The sequence below is a fragment of the Ovis canadensis genome, chromosome 8, assembly GCF_042477335.2.
Source record: "Ovis canadensis isolate MfBH-ARS-UI-01 breed Bighorn chromosome 8, ARS-UI_OviCan_v2, whole genome shotgun sequence".
Lineage (NCBI taxonomy): Eukaryota > Metazoa > Chordata > Mammalia > Artiodactyla > Bovidae > Ovis > Ovis canadensis.
Genome location: NC_091252.1, coordinates 72,659,146 through 72,679,546, shown reverse-complemented (window position 1 = coordinate 72,679,546; position 20,401 = coordinate 72,659,146). Strand labels below are relative to the sequence as shown.

Below are 20,401 nucleotides of genomic sequence, written 5' to 3'. Positions count from 1 at the left end.
AATGTGACAGTGAGCTGTGTGGGTGATTTCAGTTCTCCTGGGTTCAGATCTTAGTTCTGTTACTTACTAGCTTGGAAATCTTGGATAGGTTAGTTCTGTGAATCAGTTTCTTTATCTGTAACATGGGCATCTTAGGAATACCTTCTCATGGAGTTGTGAGAAATGAGCTAATATATACAAAGACCTAGACTAGTATCTGACACAGTTCCCCTCACACCCTACCTGGGCTCCAGCTTCACAGAATTTATGTGATGAGAAATAAAGGCCTTAGATGGTCATACTTTATTTCATGTATGGGTGAATTCATTTAGCTGGAATTTCCCATTTGTATTGCTTAAATTTATACAAGAAGATCTGACATAATTAGCTCACTGATATTTGCATATCTTTCAGATACTCCCAGCCCCTGCATGAAGAAATAGCCTTGCATAAGCATCTGAAGCACAAAAATATTGTCCAGTATCTGGGCTCTTTCAGTGAAAATGGTTTCATTAAAATCTTCATGGAGCAGGTCCCAGGAGGTAAGAGATGGTTTTCTTTCTTTAAAAAGTATAGGTTCCTACTATATAGAAAATTAATAAGCTACAAGGATATATTGCACAACCCAGGGATTATAGCCAATGTTTGATCATAACTATAAATGGAAAATAACCTTTAAAAATTTCAGATGTTATATACCTGAAACATATAATACTGTACATCAACTATACCTCAATAAAAATAACAGATAAAGTTTAAGAAACCCTCAAAAAAAAAAAACAACTAGCTTTTTTAAAAAGTATGTTTCTAGGGTCTTGAAGAGTAAAACTGAATGGAATTTATTAGTTTACAGGTCTTAATTAGTGTAAATGTAAATAAAATGTTGACATGTGCCATTACCTTACAGTTTAGTGAAAGTGAAAGCTGTTCAGTCGTGCCTGGCTCTTTGTGATCCCATGGACTATAGAGTCCATGGAAGTCTCTAGGAGAGAATACTGGAATGGGTAGCCTTTCTCTTCTCGAGGGGATCATCCCAACCCAGGGATCAAACCCGAATGGATTCTTTACCAACTGAGTTATCAGGGAAGTCCCTACAGTTTATTGGGAGATGATAAATAAATATCAGAACTGTTCTTGTATCAATCATTATGACTTGGATTAAGGTTTGCAAACTGAGTGGTCTTTTGTGTGTGTGTGCTAAGTCGCTTCCGTCGTGTCCAACTCTGCCACTATAGGGACTATATAGCCTGCCAGGCTCCTCTGTCCATGGGATTCTCTAGGCAAGAATACCGGTGTCAGTTGCCATTCCCTTCTCCAGGGGATCTTCCCAACCCAGGGATCAAACGTGCATCTCCTGCACTGTAGTCAGATTCTTTACCCACTGACCCACCGAGGAAGCCCCAAGTAGCCTTTTCGACTGTATTTCATAAAGACCATCAACAGAGCAGGGACTTGCCTATTTATATTTGAACCCAAGTACTGTGTCTAGTATAATACGTAGGCCACTGTTAATAACCAATAAATGTTAGCTTAATATTGTAATACTAACATGCTTTAAAGAATTCATTCAAATAAGATTTTATCCACTGTTTCTCCCTACTTACAGGAAGTCTTTCTGCTCTCCTTCGTTCCAAATGGGGCCCACTGAAAGACAATGAGCAAACAATCGGCTTTTATACAAAGCAAATCCTGGAAGGATTAAAATACCTCCATGACAATCAGATAGTTCACCGGGATATAAAGGTAGGTTGCACTAGGATTCATTCTTGTAAGGTCTTTGATGGGTAATTGTTTTATTTGCAAAAATTGTTTTTCTTATGAAAACTAATTTGGAATGATAAATAAATCCTAGAAACAGCAGATATATATCACTCTGCCATGGGTCAGTTATTGATAGTCGTGTCTTATCGCTTTTACTCAAGAAATAAACTCCTTAACCATGTTCAGCCAACAAAGATTGAGTTTCCACTTCATGGCTGGCACTGTTTGAGGTGCTCCATGGGGCTGGAAGCTCAACAGAGCAAAGTTAACAAGGATATGGTCCCTGCTCCCAAGTGGCTTGTAGGCTGGTTAATCTTTGTATCCTTGCCCATAGTAGCTACTCAATAAATACTTGTTCAATTAATGGAGGAATAGTTAGAAGGAAAAAAATAAAATCCCCACTTCTCACAGATATCATATACTCCTGGGTTGAACTAAAATTAGATAGTCTGTGAAATTCTCCTTAAGAAGGGAAAATTTAGAACTAATAAATTTATAACAAAATTGGACTAGTGAAAGTAAGTTAATATTACTACCCTAAAACTAACACAAATGTCCATTTATTTGTGCTGCCCCTAAATATTCCAGGAAAAGAAGTAAAACAACATAGAATAAGTCAAGTACTAGGAAGGTATAAATATCATAATTTAACTAATCATGCTCATATCAAACACAAGTAGTCCCTACTATCTATAAACCTCGTTTCACCTTGTGACCTGACTAGCAGATTATGAACTGATAGTATGTAAACAAAAATGGTGTCAATAATTCACTACTGATGTTACTGTTAAGGAAGAATCTAGAAATAGTGTCCTTTTTGCTGTAAGGACACCTTTTCTTATTAGACTTTCAAGCCAATAACAAACAGTATTGGGAGAAAGATAACATTTCTGATTGAAGTTCTTTCTTCTCTAGGGTGACAATGTGTTGATTAATACCTATAGTGGTGTTCTCAAGATTTCTGATTTCGGAACATCAAAGAGGCTTGCTGGCATAAATCCATGTACTGAAACTTTTACTGGTATGTTTTTGCGGTGATGATACAGATCTTATATAATTAAAGAAATAATTGCTATGTTTGAGCATGACGTGAGAGAGAAATTTAGTCTGGGTTCTTACCAACATTCATGTCGATATCTTTTGATGCTCACTGAAAAATGCTATACAGAATTTCATCTGACCATTTCTTACCTTGTATTTATGTAACTCAGTTTCCTGCTTAATACTGCTGAAGATATATATTTTTTTAACTCTCAGTTTGTTATTTGTTTTTCTTTTCATGTCATTCCTTCTCTCCTGGTTGGTCTACAACCACTATAATCCTGACATTTCTTTTTTTAACATTTCTTTAGCCCAGCCTCTCAGTGATTCTTACTCATACTTTAATCACTTCCCATTTGAGTTCTTTCTTTCCTAATCTGTTTACTGCCTGTGGTCTATTCCCCTACTTACAACCTAAATAACTAAGATTTCAATTCAAAAAAAGGAAGTGACTCACTAACTCAGAAGTAGGGTGGAGAGAAAGCTTTGCTGAGAAATTAGGCCATGCAACTACTAAGCTCCCTCCGGACCAAAATCCTGAGAGGGTGGAGACAAAGTGACTTCCAAAAAGGTAACAGTAGCCAAGAGGAAACCAAGGCTCAGAGAGATTAATGACTGCCCAAAAGTTATAGGGAGGACATCTGGAAGTCCAGCCCTGCTCTCTCCTCCAAGTTTTCATTACTCCATTCTGCTGATTCTCATGAAGTATTAAGTTCCTGTTATTGTGACTTCCCTGGTGGTCCCTGGTGGTCAAGAATCCGCCTGCAATGCAGGTGCCACATTAGACGTGGGTTCTAACCCTGGGCCAGGAAGATCCCCTGGAGGAGGGCATGGCCACCCGCTCCAGTATTCTTGCTGGAGAATCCTATGGACAGAGAAGCCTGGCAGGTTGCGGTCCATGTGGTCACATGTGTGACTTGGCACATGTGTGCTGGCAGCCCAGCAGGTAAGGCTCAGTGCTCTCACTGCCTCAGCTCAGGTTCAATCTCTGGTCAGGGAACTAAAATCCCACAAGTCTTGCAGTGCAGCAAAAAATAATAATAGTAAAAATGAAATTCTTATTATCATCAGAGAGAGAGATTTAGAGAAAAAAAAAAAGATACTGTAATGGATAATCTTTGGTCTCATATAAAACAGATTGTCCAAATGCCCTCATTTCTGAGTTCTGTGACATGATGGCAGTACTTCCATTTTGCAGATGAAGAAATGGAGAGAGAGAAAAGGGACATTACAGCTGAATGTCACAAGAGTTTATAAATGATAGAACTCAGATTTTTAATCCACCGTTTGCGCTTTGCTTTGAGCTTCTTGCTCCAGTCCATCTTTCTCTCCACCTTGCTGAAGTGTGTCTTGTGGAAGCCGGGGAAAGGCAGAGGAAAAGTCTGAAGTCTCAGAACATTCAACCAGCAATGCCTCTGATCCAGTTCCTGCGCTCATGGCAGTGGGTATTTCGGGACACAATCAAACCCGTTTAGAATGCATTTTTTAAACAAAATGAATTCTAGCTTTCTAGTAACTTTAAATATATTTACATTTCTTTTCCTCATATTCCCTCCATTTGGCAAGAGACCCTTTAAATACTGCCAAGTCTCAGTAACTTCTGCGAGGGAAATCCTGACTTTCAGACATTTGATTTGGGGAAGATGTTAATTTAAAATCTGCTGCTTCTCTTAGGCATTTTCTTTAATCCCCAGAGAAGTTGTAGTACAGCAGTCCTCCAGGAGCCCTTGGCTTGAACTTCTCACACTGGCCTCACATGGTGTGCCATGTGTGACACACGTGTGGATCGGTCACCGGCACTGATCATAAGGGCCTGGGGTGTGCGGGCCTCCCAGTGCTAACTCAGCGCTGGTGAAGTCACAGGTGTAGGCAGCCTCTGATGAACTGCGTCAAAAGACAGTGGCCTGTGTGACTTCTTCGTGATTTGATGAGAAGGAAGGCAGCCACAACTATTCCTTAGGGAGCACTTACTGCTCCAGACTGTGTTAAGTGCTTTACATGTTATTGCATCAAAATTTGTATATCAAGCCTAATCCTTACGCATCATTATCCCAGTGGATGGTGAGAAAATTAAGGTTCAAAGAGGTTAAATAGTTTGCCTGAGGTCACAAAGCTTGTAAGTCAAAGAGCTGCAATTCAACTAGACTTAACATGCCAAATGGAATGAATTATCATTTCCCCAAAGCTGTTTCACCCACACTCTTCCCTGTCTCGGTTGGCCACTCCAACCTTAGAGTTAGCCACTGCGCCTCTCTTTTCTCACACTTCAGCTCAGTCAGCCAAGGAAACCCATCAACTCTGTCTTCAAAACGTGTCCAAATCTGGACCAGTTCCTCTCCGCCTCCCTGGCTCCCGCCTTCGCCTCTCACATGCATGATCTCAATAGCCTTTTCTCCTGCTTCCGCTACTGTCTCCCCTCAACTCTACAGCCAGAGCAATCCCGTATAGACATAAATCGAGCCCTATCACTCAGAGACTTTGATGGCTTTCTGTGTTTGGAGTCAACAAACATCACAGTCCTTACAATGATGGGCAAGGCTCAGACCTTCTCAGAGTCTGTTATCTTTTAGACCCATTTCCTGCCCTTCCCACCTTGCACAGGCCTTCCTGCACTTCCTTCATTCCACCAGGCAGGATCCTGCGGCAGGGCATTTGCGCACCCTTTTCCTTCTATGGCGCTCTTCTCCCAGCTATCTGCATGGCGAAGTCCCTCATGTCCTTCAAGTCTTAACTCACAGATCATGCCAGTGAGGCCAGTGATTGCCCTATTTACATGGCAGCTCTCCCCGGACACTTCTGATCCCCTTCTCCTGCTTTTTTTCTAATTTTATCATAACACATCACTTTCTAACCTACTCTGTAATTTACTTATGTATTTTACTATAGTTTGCTGTCTGTCTTCCACTGCAAAAATGTAAGCTGCCCAAACCCTGGGATTTCTGTCTGTCTCGGCCACTCCTGCATTCTAAGTGCCTGGCCCATAGAACTGTGCTCTGCTCAGTTGCTCAGTCTTGTCTGACTCTTTGGGACCCCATGGACTGTAGCCTGCTAGGCTCCTCTGTCCATGGAATTTTCCAGGCAAGAATACTGGAGTGGGCTCCCATTTCCTTCTCCAGGGGCTCTTCCCAACGCAGACATTAAACCTGCGTCTCCTGCACTGGCAGGTGGATTCTTTGCCACTGAGCCACTTGGGAAGCTCTTCTGGCAGTATTAATCCACTGAATGCGAGAGTGAATGTAAGGTGACATCAAGGTTTAAGCTTTTAGCTACTGTCTTGTAGTGGCTTCCCTCCCCAGGTGGTTGTAGTGGTAAAGATATTCCAAAACAGGTGATTTTAAAGTAATTTGTTTATTCTAATGAAGATATTTGAGGTATGGGTTTTAGAGTTAATACTCTCACTGTTCTCCTTGGGCTAATGTTCAGACTGATTTGATCGTCACTATCCAGCTCTAAATATCTTTATATAAAATACTGTGTCATGTGCTTGTGGAGTAAATAGAGAAGATTTGAACACACGATTAAACCTGCTTTTTTGGTACCTGATCTATGGGGGATAATTAAACACAATCATCAAATATCACTCTTTGAAATATCTAATGAATCAAAACACTAATTTACTCTAAAGATATTACTTGAATTATTCAATTTTTAAAATTCACTATATTTTTGGTCAGTTGTCATTCCTGCTGAGATATTAGTACAACTTCAGGTCTTCCATTGAATATATTTTAGGTCCACAGATAGTAAGAGTGGTAGGCTTCAGCTCATATTTTCTCAATGATCACTTCATTTTGTTTACATTGTAAAAAATGATCACTTTAGGGGGAACTATCAATGCAGAGAAATTGTAACAGTTTTCTACTAAGAGTAATAATTTGAGGAGCATGGTTACCTTAACCTTCACCAGGTGAAATACTTTCTTTCAAAAATATGACTGATTTAAGCCGAGAACAGACAGGTGAAGTTGTATGTGATCGTGAGCGTGAGCTGCTGTGGCTGCTAAGTCGCTTCAGTCGTGTCCGACTCTGTGCAGCCCCAGAGACGGCAGCCCACCAGGCTCCCCCATATCATGTAATGATGAGATCTCAAAGATAAACCTGGCAAGATGACAAAACTTGACAAAAATAATGTGCTTTCACTTTTTAAAAAAACATTACAGCCAGTTTCTAGCCTTTGACCATGGGTTTTATAGGAACTGTTTAGAGGACATTTGTGCAGCAGTTTTCACCTTTGAATCAGGCACAGAGCATTCATAAAAGATGTTCCTTGCATTTATCAAAATGTCTCTTATTGGTTATGAATAAGAAAATGCTCGAGTGGCTCTTTTGGCAAATGCTTCAGTATTTGAAGTAATTTATTATGGCATCTTGGATCCTGTTTGCTGATTACATCATATATATCAGAAGCTGGGGATATGGCAATTACCTGTTCCTATTTGTACTCCTGACTAATTGCCAGATTTTGAGAAATCATTCCAAACTAGATATACAAATTTGACCTCTAGTTGTAACCAATAAGACAATTGCAAGTTCGTGTCCACTTGGGAAGTACGAGACCAGAACTAAAATCAGGGGTTCTTGGCCCCTGCGTAGTGCTGTTTGCATCGTACCACACTTTTTGTCTCCTTGATTCCATGAAGCCTTTTAAATTTCCTCTCTTTTTCATTCTGCTCTTCTTCACTCCAGTGGTTTGTTTATACTGATGGCCCATGGCCTGACTTTAACCCATTAAATCTGTTGTTCTCTGGACCACAGGCTCATAGTAGAAGCCATATATGTTAGATTTACAGAGTAAAGTACACCCAAAATTATTTACATTATTTTAAACAGTGGCTTTCAGAAATCTTCATGTTTTCATCTTTAAGAAATAAACGTAAAAACAGAAGAACTGAACATTCAATCAGGAATTGAGAAATAACAGACTAAGGAAATGGATGAATGACCCAGATTTTTCCTGCAAAAGATTGGAAGTATACGTAAAGGGAGTCTCCATGTATTTGAAAACCTGATTGCAGAAAATGTGTGTTGAGTATTTTCTGTTGTTCTCAAATGACTATTAGAAGTTTCAAAGAGGTCCCAATGAAGTGATGCCTCAATTACACTTTACTGTCTAGGAAATGAGGAAGTATCTATTCATAAACAGATAATATTAGTAAGATATGTTTATATCACTAGTGAAATCCATTATGACAACTGCTATTTCCCCTTTTATTAGCAGCAGAGAAAACTGGAACTTAAAGAAGATGAGATACTAAGACCTGAATCATGCTTTTAAGTTCTTATTTATGTAAATAACTTTAAACTGTTGTTAGTGCATCTGTTTTCTCCTTTTAAACTGTAACTGTGTTTGAATTCTATCCAGGTACCCTCCAGTATATGGCACCAGAAATAATAGATAAAGGACCAAGAGGCTATGGAAAGGCAGCAGACATTTGGTCTCTGGGCTGCACAATCATTGAAATGGCCACTGGAAAACCACCCTTTTATGAACTGGGGGAACCACAAGCAGCTATGTTCAAGGTCATATTTCACATCTTAAATGTCCTAAAAATCAGTGGTTAAAGCTCTTTACGGCTCTTGAAGTTCCATGTGTGTATGTCATATATTTTTAAGCCAAAGGAAAGGAGCCTGAGCTAGCACAATCCAAGATCTAAAGTTCAAGTTTCACTCCCCTCTGTCAGCTTCACATGGAGGGTCTCTCTCAACATTAGTTTTCTCAGCTACCAAGTAAGACTCAGTGTAATGCCCTTTGACCGCCTTTTCACGATGCAGTATAATTAACACGCCACTCCACTGAAGATGATTTAAGTCCTTTGGGAAACACAGTCTGAAAAATCTTCCACTGAGGGACATATAAAAACATTTTTTATCCATTTAGGTATTAAAGACATGTTTTCCTTTTCTCCTCTAACATTACAGTTTGAAGTTTCCGTAGATAAAAAGGGTATAGTTGTTTTAAGTACATCAACTTTATTCTCATCTATCTACTCTGTCTACTCATCCAGCCTGTTACTTTGCCCATTAGTAACTCTTTTGGGGCTGGGAAAGGAAGCAGCTCCAGCTCTCAAAATAGGGAGCATGTGAAATGGAAATAGACCTGAGAGAGCCTTGGGGCCACCGCTTCAGCATACAGGGCTGGACAGTGAATCCCTGAATCCCTGCAGTCCTCACCTGCCACTCCACTGAGCCAGAGGAATATTAAACTGAACCCCTGTCTCCCAGGAAGTGAAGCTCACATCTCTGCTATTCTTTGAGGCATCAGACTTTTGATTGTAATTTGTTATTCCTTTCCTTGCCACTGATCATGTTTCTAGCACTTACTCCATTTGTGAGTACCCCCTCTTATGAGGGACCATTTGTCACGTCCCTTCTATGTTTGTACCAAACTTGGTTTACCTGAAGCTTGGAGACAAGCTGATGGGCTGCTGCTGATACAGAAATGAGTAGTTTAACCACACCTGAAAAAAACAATGAGCTGCTCAGAGATCTGCCTTTCTGGGCATGAATGGATGTCTTTCTCTTCTTGGCCAGTCTTTCAAGTTCTTACCAATCTCTGGGACTTCACTCTGAAATGTTCCTCGGTCACCCATCGGTGCAGGGATTATTAAGCAACATGCTTTAGAGGAGTTAGCATGTTCTGGCACTGATTTGCAACATTTTAATCCAGTCTCCGACACAGTCAAGCTGTTTGCTGGCTTTGAGTAAATTACTTAACCTTCTTGTGCATTGGTTTCCTCATCTATAAAATGAGTAGAAAAATAGTACCTATCTAATGAAGGTTTTTGAGGAGTAGATGAGATAATATGTGAAAAACACTTAAAACAATGTCTGATACATAGTAAAGGCTTTATAATTAGTACAAATGTATCTTATCTATATAATAAATTAATATAAGCTATTTAATAACAAAACCTTTCCTTAGGAAATTATCTGTGTACTAAATACATGAAACATTGCTGAAAGAAATTAGAATGACAGCAATGAGAAAAACATTCTCATTGTTATAAAAATAGTGTTTGTGTAATTTTAAGTATTTTTAAATATCTCTTTTAACATAGGCAATTTGAGACAGAGAAAAACATTCACAAATCATGGTACAGGAGAAACAACACAGTCTTTAAGTCAAACAAATGAAGGTTCAAAATCTCAGCTCTGCCCTTTCACCCCTGTGAGCCTCATTTTTCTCATTGCTGTAACTGGGATCATATTTAATCCACTGGGTTGCTAGGAGGATTCGATGAGATCTCATAAATGAAAAAAACCAAGCATGAAGTTCTGAGAACTGAATTATTATTTCCTAGCACTGTCTACTGGAGAAGGCAATGGCAACCTGCTCCAGTACTCTTGCCTGGAGAGTCCCATGGGCGCTGGAGCCTCGTGGGCTGCAGTCCACGTGGTCATGAAGAGTCAGACACCACTGACTGACTTCACTTTCACTTTTCACTTGCATGCATTGGAGAAGGAAATGGCAGCCCACTCCAGTGTTCTTGCCTGGAGAATCCCAGGGATGGAGGAGCTTGGTAGGCTGCTGTCTATGGGGTCGCACAGAGTCGGACACGACTGAAGTGACTTAGCAGCAGCAGCAGCAGCAGCAGCAACAGCAACACTGTCTAATATCTTAAGCTAATTACTGTGCCTATGTCATTGATAACGTTACAAAAACACTGAAAACGTTCCATAACCTACATAAAACAAGTCCCGTCTCATTTTGAAAAAAGACACACATTTGTAGTATTTGATAAAGGAGCCTGTCTCATTAGGTAACTAAGTTATGGAATGGGATGAGATGGTTATTCAGAAGCCGTGTTGTGCTGTGTCTTAGGTGGGGATGTTTAAAGTCCACCCAGAGATCCCAGAGTCCATGTCAGCAGAGGCCAAGGCATTCATATTGAAGTGTTTCGAACCAGACCCTGACAAAAGAGACTGTGCTAACGACTTGCTTATGGATGAGTTCTTAAAAGTTTCAAGCAAAAAGAAAAAGACACAGCCTAAGCTTTCAGGTATGTGATTGCATCAAAGGGGGTATAGGTCAGAGTCTGTAAATACTAAAGTTTTCAAAATGGAAGATTTTTCCAGAGGTGAGCTGATTTGTTTAAAGGTATCACCGAAAACTGGCCTCTAGAAGCTGTGTTAGCATCAATTTCACAAATACTAGGGCCTCACACATAATAATCTTCCATCACATGGATGTAGGGGATTAGTATATCAGCATCTATATATTAGCATTGCTGATACAAAGATTAAAGTACAGAGGGGTAGAAGGTAGTTTCTTCAAACTGAAACTCCAAATTACCATTGATTGACTACAGGGCTATTAGAGAACTGTTAAACTTCCAAACCATCTGGATAATATGTTCTTTTAATTTTAGATGATCCAAAACACCAATTGCCTTTTAGAGACTACCATTCCAAATAATTAACCACCGCCCCCCCCAAAAAAAAGAAAAAAAAGAAAGAGAAGATTTTCAGTTACAATAAAATAGCACTGTAAAAATGTAAATTGGCTTCTTGCAATAGTTTCCATAACTCATTTCAGAAAGGAAAAAAGTAAGTGATTCACTTGTTGTTAGCATTTTTGGTGTCTATGTGGGATGAGATGGGCAGAGTGAATGTTTGGAACGGACATCAATCCCATTTCCAGCATTCACTTCACTTTTTGTTGACTTCTCAGTTTAATAACAAACCACATGCATGCTTATTTTGCTGTGTTTACTCTTCTTTCCACAGCTCTTTCAGCTGGATCGAATGGTGAGTTTATTTTTATGTTGTCCTTTGGGCTGAAGCTTGGTACATCATGAAATAAGCTCTAGATTTCCTATCGAAGAGCTTCATCCTCTGCTCTTTGCTTACATGGGGTAAGGATAGGGGGCTCCTGGGTACAAAGGATGTGTGGTTGCAAGTCTGACTGGGTTCATTCTTTCAGAAACCTCTTAACTTTCTCCCTCATAAAACAGGCTTCTTTTGTTCCTTCCTAAATGCAGGATGGGGACTCTGTTTTGAAATCTTCAATTTGAGAGGAGTCCATGCTTTCTTAGGGATTTCCCAGGTGGTGCTAGCGGTAAAGAACCCCCTGCCAATGCAAGAGATGAAAGAGATGTGGGTTCCATCCCTGGGTCGGGAAGATCCCCTGGAGGAGCGCATGGCAACCCACTCCAGTATTCTTGCCTGGAGAATCCCATAGACAGAGGAGCCTGGGGGCTGTAGTCCATAAGGTTACAAAGAGTTGGGCACAACTGAAGCGACTTAGCCTGCACACATGCTTTCTTACCTGAGAGCTAGCTGGCCACCTAACTCTTTTCTTGTGGAAAATTTTAATGCCGGACACCTTTCCCTGTCATTTTTGGTGTCCTATTTTCCTCTGATTTTAGCTGGTCAGGACTAGATGTGTTTTTGATTTTCAGTATTAGGCTTTGCAGATCATAACTAGGAAGGTTTTCTGCTCTAGGAAGATCAAGTGATGCATTTCAAGGCATAGGAAAGAAATGACTATGTTTGGGATTTTCCTAAGTTGGATGAGCTGTTGATCAAATAGACATGGGGTTCAGTGTTCCTTGTGAGTGCCCTGTGCGTTCTTTCACTGGCTGAGGGTAGAGTTTTGCAGGTTCCTTGGGTGCCTCAAAGCCAGTCAGCCCAGAGAAGAAGCCCGGTAATCGGGGTTTCTTGGCCACAGCCTCTCCAGTTTTCCCCCCTCAATTCTTAGAGTCAAGAAGAACTCTGTGAAGAGAAGCCCCTCTTTTCCTCCCTTCTCCACAGTTACTGCATTTCACAAGGAGGACCCCGGGGCACTCAGCAGCCTCCCCGCCACCTGGTTTTTGATGTCATAAAATGGGCCCTGACTTTGGACTCCAGCAGACGTCGATTCACTTTGCACTTAAGCGGAAGCCAATTCTGATGCCAACTGAGCCACTTTCTAAAAACATGCCAACGCAGGAATTTACTTGTTTCATCAGGCATTCTGTGCTGGGAACCATACCTACTGCACAGATTTGCTTCTGAGAACAAAATAAAAAATATATACCGAAAGAAGCTGGAGCCATGCCCAGAAGCTCAATCCATGATTGCTTCATCCCTTCCACATGGGTAGGTTTTTGTTGCAGGAAGCAGAGTCTCATCACGCGTACATTTAAATTATGTGAACTCAACTATACACACTTGGCAAGAGACAACTAGTGAGAGGGAATTTAAGCCGACAGTTCTGCCCACAAGCCCTCTCAGTGAGCATGTGCCTTAGAGCGAGCCTGAGGTGGAAGGTGTCCATCTGCTGACCGCTCTGTCACCTTTCCCACACACCCTCCCCACTCTGCACTCAGGGTGACTCAAGAGCATCTGGGACTCAGCTCTGGCTTTACAGTCTTTTACTTAAGGTATTTTCGAATCTTAAGATTTTGTAGAGTCAGCAAAAAGAGAATGGGCATTGGAGTCAGAGCTGGGTTCATGCCTTAACTAGGTGACCCTGGAAATGACTTAACCTTAGTCACTTCATCTGTCCAGTGAGTTCAGTTAGACAAACTGCCCATGGGGCTTTGCGACAATTAAAATACAGTCACACATGTGAGAAGCTTAGCAACTGCCTTAAGGTGGTTATTATGACTATTACTGCGGGGCTCTTCTTGCTCTGGCCTGCCCATGCCCAGTGGCTTGTTTAGTATTGTAGACCACAGTCCAGAAGTCCCCTATTCTTTCCCTAAAAACTCCCTATCTTCCTCCCTCAGAACATCTCCCAGGCCTCCACAGTTCTCTGGATTTTTTTGTTATTTGCAGTGACTCATCCCTTTCTGTTCTGCCTCCTTGGCTTGAGACATTGATCTGCTTGATAGAGATGTTTCTGACAAAAATTACTTATTTGGAAACCAGTGTTTGATGAAAACTAGGTACCTCCTATTGTGTCAGTTCAGACTCCATCAAAATAAAATAAAAGCTTGTGTTTGTTATAGAATTATAACATCTGAGAACTGGGAAAGACCTAAGAGGTCATCTGTTCTATTGGTTTCCAAAATATGTGTTTAGCAAAGAACTGCTTTTTAAAAAATTATGAATCCTTAAGCAGAGCTTAAAGTGACAAATAGATTCAAGGGATTAGATCTGATAAAGTGCCTGAAGAACTATGGATGGAGGTTCATGACATTGTACAGGAGACAGTGATCAAGACCATCCCCAAGAAAAAGAAATGCAAAAAGGCAGAATGGTTGTCTGAGGAGGCCTTACAAATAGCTGAGAAAAGAAGAGAAGGTAAAGGCAAAGGAGAAAAGGAAAGATATACCCATTTGAATTCAGAGTTCCAAAGAATAGCAAGGAGAGATAAGAAAGCCTTCCTCAGTGATTACTGCAAAGAAATAGAGGAAAACAATAGAATGGGAAAGACTAGAGATCTCTTTAAGAAAATTAGAGATACCAAGGGAACATTTCATGCAAAGATGGGCTCGATAAAGGACAGAAATGGTATGGACCTAACAGAAGCAGCAGATATTAAGAAGAGTTGGCAAGAATACACAGAAGAACTATATAAAAAAGATCTTCATGACCCAGATAACCATGATGGTGTGATCACTCACCTAGAGCCAGACATCCTGGAGTGTGAAGTCAAGTGGGCCTTAGGAAGCATCACTACGAACAAAGCTAGTGGAGGTGATGGAATTCCAGTTGAGCTATTTCAAATCCTAAAAGATGATGCTGTGAAAGTGCTGCACTCAATATGCCAGCAAAGTTGGAAAACTCGGCAGTGGCCACAGGACTGGAAAAGGTCAGTTTTCATTCCAGTCCCAAAGAAAGGCAATGCCAAAGAATGTTCAAACTACTGCACAATTGCACTCATCTCACATGCTAGCAAAGTAATGCTCAAAATTATCCAAGCCAGGCTTCAACAATACATGGACTGTGAACTTCCAGATGTTCAAGCTGGTTTTAGAAAAGGCAGAGGAACCAGAGATCAATTTCCCAACATCCACTGGATCATCAAAAAAGGAAGAGAGTTCCAGAAAAACATCTATTTCTGCTTTATTGACTACGCCAAAGGCTTTGACTGTGTGGATCACAACAAACTGTAGAAAATTCTGAAAGAGATGGGAATACCAGACCACTTGACCTGCCTCCTGAAAAACCTGTATGCAGGTCAAAAAACAGCAGAACCAGACATGTAACAACAGACTGGTTCCAGACAAGGAAAGGAGTACGTCACGGCTGTATATTGTCACCGTGCTTATTTAACTTATATGCAGAGTACATCATGAGAAATGCCAGGCTGGATGAAGCCCAAGCTGGAATCAAGATTGCCTGGAGAAATATCAATAACCTCAGATATGCAGATGACGCCACCCTTATGGCAGAAAGCGAAGAACTAAAGAGCCTCTTGATGAAAATGAAAGAGGAGAGTGAAAAAGTTGGCATAAAACTCATCATTCCGAAAACTTAGATCATGGCATCCGGTCCCATCACTTCATGGCAAATAGATGAGGAAACAATGGAAACAGTGAATGACTTTATTTTAGGGGGCTCCAAAATCACTTCAGATGGTGACTGCAGCCATGAAATTAAAAGATGCTTGCTCCTTGGAAGAAAAACTATGACCAACCTAGACAGCTTATAAAAAGCAGAGACATTACTTTGCCAACAAAGGTCTATCTAGTCAAAGCTATGGTTTTTCCAGTAGTCATGTATGGATGTGAGAATTGGACTATAAAGAAAGCTGAGTGCTGAGGAATTGATGCTTTTGAACAGTGGTGTTGAAGAAGACTCTTGAGAGTCCCTTGAACTTCAAGGAGATCCAACCAATCAACCCTTAAGGAAATCATTCCTGAATATTCATTGGAAGGACTAATACTGAAGCTGAAACTCCAATAATTTGGCCACCTGACTTGAAGAACTAACTCACTGGAAAAGACCCTGATGCTGGGAAAGATTGAAGATGGGAGGAGAAGGGGAGACAGAGGATGAGATGGTTGGATGCCATCACCAACTCGATGGACTTGAGTTTGAGTAAGCTCCGGGATGGAGCTTGGTGATGGACAGGGAAGCCTGCTGTGCTACAGTCCATGGGGTCGCAAGGAGTCAGACACAACTGAGCGACTTAACTGAACTGAATTCCTGATGTTAACAAATTGGACTGCAAGGAGATGAATCCAGTCAATCCTAAAAGAAATCAGTCCTGAATATTCATTGGAAGGACTGATGCTGAAGCTGAAGCTCCAATACTTTGGCCACCTGATGTGAAGAACTGATCATTGAAAAAGACTGTAATGGAAAGATTGAAGGCAGGGGGAGAAGGGGACAACAGAGGGTAAGATGGTTGGATGGCATCACTGAGTTGCTGGACATGAGTTTGAGCAAGCTCTGGGAGTTGGTGATGGACAGGGAGGCCTGATGTGCTATAGTCCCTGTGGTCTGACTCAGTCAAACACTGAATGACTGAACTGAACTGAAGCAGATCTCTGATATATGACTGAAGGAGCATATTTGTGTTAGGTAAAACAGGGTTAGAACCTATGTTCTAGGATCACAGAAATCTACCCACTCACCCCACCAAGGCAGCCCCGAGAACTAGGTGGATCTTAAACTTCTAAGGAACACAGTTTATCAGTTATGAATCTGGTCCTTTATTTTATACATGTGAAAAACTAAGCCTCACAAATGACCTTCGTAAATTCTAGTGGCTATGTGTGTGCTCAGTCGTGTCTAACTCTTTGGACTGTAGCCTGCCAGGCTCCTCTGTCCATGGGATTCTCCAGGCAAGAATACTGGGGTGGGTTGCCATGCCCTTCTCCAGGGGATCTTCTCCACCCAGGGATCGAACCCGCATCTCTTGCATCTCCCGCATTGGCAAGCAAATCGTTTACTACTGAACCACCTGGGAAGCTCCTAAACTCTTTTTTTTTTTTTCTAAACTCTTAATAGGTGGACAGTAAAAACAAAGGGCTGAGAACCCAGAACTGCTGGGCCTGGTGCTTCCTCCAGTTTCACGCCCGTGAGATAGTTCTTTCAGGGCCTAGGAGGCCTTTTCCTCCTGACTCCCTGCATGGATTACTCTGAGGAACCATGGTCCCAAGACCAGCCCCTTATGTTGCATAGTTTGGCTGCTCACTGGAACGAGACACTTGACAAGTAGCCTTGCTGTCTCATGTTGGTGTGTGCACATTTCTAGAAACCTTACTCATCTCATTCCCCATCTTGTGACACGCAGAGTACCTCAGGAGTATCTCCTTGCCAGTGCCAGTCCTGGTGGAGGACACAAGCAGCAGCAGCGAGTACGGCTCAGTTTCCCCCGACACAGAGTTAAAGGTGGACCCCTTCTCTTTCAAAACAAGAGCCAAGTCCTGTGGAGAAAAGGATGTCAAAGGCATACGGACGTTGTTTCTGGGGTAAAGACCTGACTTAGTTTGGGTGAGGGATGTATGTTGGGTGTCATTTGATCATGGAGATGGTAATATCTGCTGCCTAAATTATTGCAGCATCCCTGATGAAAATTTTGAAGACCACAGTGCTCCACCTTCTCCAGAAGAAAAAGATTCTGGATTCTTTATGCTGAGGAAGGACAGTGAGAGACGGGCCACGCTTCACAGGATTCTGACGGAAGACCAGGACAAAGTTGTGAGAAACTTAATGGAATCCTTGGCTCAGGTAAAAGCACTTAAGAGACTTCATTTCCCCAGAGTTGACTCTTTTTTTTTTTTTTTTTGGACTGTGCTGACTCTTTGTTGTGGCGCTGGGGCCTTTTTCTCTAGTTGTGGCACATGGGTTTAGTTGCCCCTCAGCATGTGGAATTTTAGTTACCCAACCAGGGATTGAACCCACGTCCCGTGCACTGGAAGGTAGAGTCCTAGCCACTGGACCACCAGAGAAATCCACCTGGAACCGTCTCAGATGATGTGAAGACATGAAGAAGTTTCCACCTCCTGATGATAAAACAAACCTACTATGGTGGGCAGGCAGAATCCCTAACACAGAAACTGTGTTGTAGAACAAAAGCTGTTTTTACGTCAGGCTTCCCTGGTGGCTCAGATGGTAAAGAATCCACCTGCAATGTTAGAGACCTGGTTCAGTCCCTGGGTTGGGACAATCCCCGGGAGAGGGGAATGGGAACCCACTCCAGTATTCTTGCCTGGAGAATTACTTGGACAGAGGAACCTAGCAGGCTCCAGTCCGTGGAACTGCAAGGAGTCAGACACAACTGAGCGACTGACACTTTCACTTTTCACTTATTTTTAAGTCAGAAGCAAAATGCTGGTGAAGTTCTGGTGGGTCCCTGCAAATCTTTTCGCTGTTCTTTCATTTATTCATTTAGACAGTAAACATCCACTGAGACATGTGAGTTGCTACCCGCCATTAGCATGAGGCCACCTGCCATTGGCTCCTCTGAGCATTTTGGAAACCTCACTTACTCAACAGAGACCCCTGTGCTTGGAGGGCTCCAGTCAAGTATAGGGAGATAGGCAATAGTAAGTAAATTATCTATGGTGGTAAGAGGCCATACATGCTACAAAAAAAAAAAAAAAAAAAAAGTTGGGCAAACTCTGTTCCCTGGTATATTTGTTTGCTGAGCTGCTGTAACAAAATACCTTAGACTCAGTAGCTTGAACAACAGGAAATTTTTCTCTCTCACGGTTCTGGAAGCTGAAAGTCTAAAACTGAGGTGTTGGCAGCTTTGGTTTCTCCTGAGGCCTCTCTTCTAGGCTTTCAGGTGGCCACTTTGTTTCTGTGTCCTCACCTGCCCTTTTTTCTCTGTGTGCCTCTCGTGTCTCTTCTTTGTCTTACAAGAGCACTAATCCTGTTGGATTAGGGCCCCACCCTTATGATCTCAACCTTAGTTATCTCCTGAATACCCTGTCTCCAAATACAGTCACCTTGAGGGGTTAGGACTTCAACACATGAATTGGGGGATGGGAGAAATGACACAGTTTTATCCCTAATACCTGGAAAAATGTATTCCCTGGGATTCTGCTTATAGAAATGAGGACGAATGCCCTCCCAACTCTGTCCTAGTAGAAACAGGGTTTCCACCACCTCTACTCTGCAAGTGATGCCTGCTTGCCCAGAGCAGAGGCTCAGGCCTCCTCTTGAGGATAAAACTCCCCAGACATACTTGGCCCAGACATGACACTTGCATCCTCTTTTAGTTCTGTGGGTGTCAGGGGCTTGTGAACCTACTTCAGCACCTGTGGCAACCACCTGTCTTGCATGATCACCATGATGACATGTAATTTCTCTCCTCCCTCAGTCCTAGAATAGCTACAAAAAGGGTGAAGCTGGAAGGATTGGATCAAGTTTCCATCTCAGTCCAGCACTTTACCTGGTCTCAGCTTTTATTGGAATGTAAATGAAGCCAGTCTGTCTCTTTCTTGGCTCTTGCTATATAGTCCCTGCTTGTCTTTATCTTGAGAAGCCCTCAAAGTTTCTCTGCTGGTTCCATCACCTTAGGAATTCTCTAATATTCATGTCTTTAGATTCCATAGGAGGAGCTGAAACACCATGTGTGTGTCATCAGGGTCTCTGGGTACAGGGAGAACTGACATCTATGTGTTCTAGGAAAACTTCTGACTTGAGTCCTAAAGGGAAGCTGTATGGAGTAAGCAGGGACTCTGAGGCCCTGAAAGGAGGTGCCCTGGGTGAGCGACAGCCAAGTTCTGAATTGGAAGTGGAATAAGTGCTGAGAATACCACAAAGGAATCTGGAGATGTGGCTGAGATGGGAGTAGTTTGGAACCCATAGCAGTCACTTGTGCCTTTCCATCTGCTCACTGTGGTCATTCAAGGACTGAGAATCAGATGGTGTAAGATAAAGAAGCAGAACCAAGTTTAGATAGAAGGAGCAACTGTGCAGTAATTGGAGGCCATTCATTCAACAAATATTTACTGAGCATCTTCTATATGCCAGGCATCCCCCCATCTATGTGCTAGGTATGCTAGGACACTAGAATGAACAAAATGGGGAAAAATGGATGCATCCCATTGAAGCTGACATTCTTGTGGAGCAAGAAAAGCAATGAAAATATAGTAAGCACATAGCTGAATATATAGTAGTTAAATATATAGTTAAATGTTATTATATACTATGTATGTTACATATGTGTTACTATCTATGTTAAATATGTGTGTGTGTGTGTGTGTATGCTTAGTCGCTCAGTCATGTCCAACTCTTTGCAACCCCTTGGACTGTAGCCTGCCAGGCTCCTCTGTCCATGGGGATTCTCCAGGCAAGAATACTGGAGTGGGTTGCCATGCCCTCCTCTAGGGGAACTTCCCAGCCCAGGGATTGAACCCAGGTCTCCCACATTGCAGGTGGATTCTTTACCATCTGAGACACCAGGGAAACACAAATATATAGTAATAATAGCAAATACTTTCTATGGGCCAGATATTGTTCTTAGTAGTTCCTGTGTCTCTACTCACTCAATTCCTGTGACCACAGTCCTGCAGCAGTAGTTCTGTGAGTCTCCTCATTTTGCACAGAGGAGGCACAGAGGCGCTGAGTAATTCACAGAAGCCACACAACGCTAAGCGATGGAGTAAGGATTTGGACCCAGGCAGTCTGGCTCTAAGGAGCACAGACCCTGCTCTCCCTCCTGCTATACTGCTCTCCCTCCTGCTACGCCAGAGGGTGACAAGTCCTGGGAGAAACAGGCAGCAGGGGAG

At 42.0% G+C, this 20,401-nt stretch overlaps 1 protein-coding gene across 1 annotated transcript in view; it reads left to right on the top strand.

Moving 5' to 3' along the window:
- MAP3K5 (mitogen-activated protein kinase kinase kinase 5) overlaps positions 1-20,401 on the top strand; it is a 231,163-nt gene that overhangs the window by 182,216 nt on the left and 28,546 nt on the right. Inside the window, exons 16-23 of the mRNA XM_069598470.1 lie at positions 394-521; positions 1,586-1,722; positions 2,656-2,761; positions 8,143-8,300; positions 10,603-10,780; positions 11,508-11,528; positions 16,954-17,131; positions 17,222-17,390. Coding sequence (XP_069454571.1) covers positions 394-521; positions 1,586-1,722; positions 2,656-2,761; positions 8,143-8,300; positions 10,603-10,780; positions 11,508-11,528; positions 16,954-17,131; positions 17,222-17,390 — 1,075 coding nt within the window. The remainder of the gene's footprint in view (positions 1-393; positions 522-1,585; positions 1,723-2,655; positions 2,762-8,142; positions 8,301-10,602; positions 10,781-11,507; positions 11,529-16,953; positions 17,132-17,221; positions 17,391-20,401) is intronic.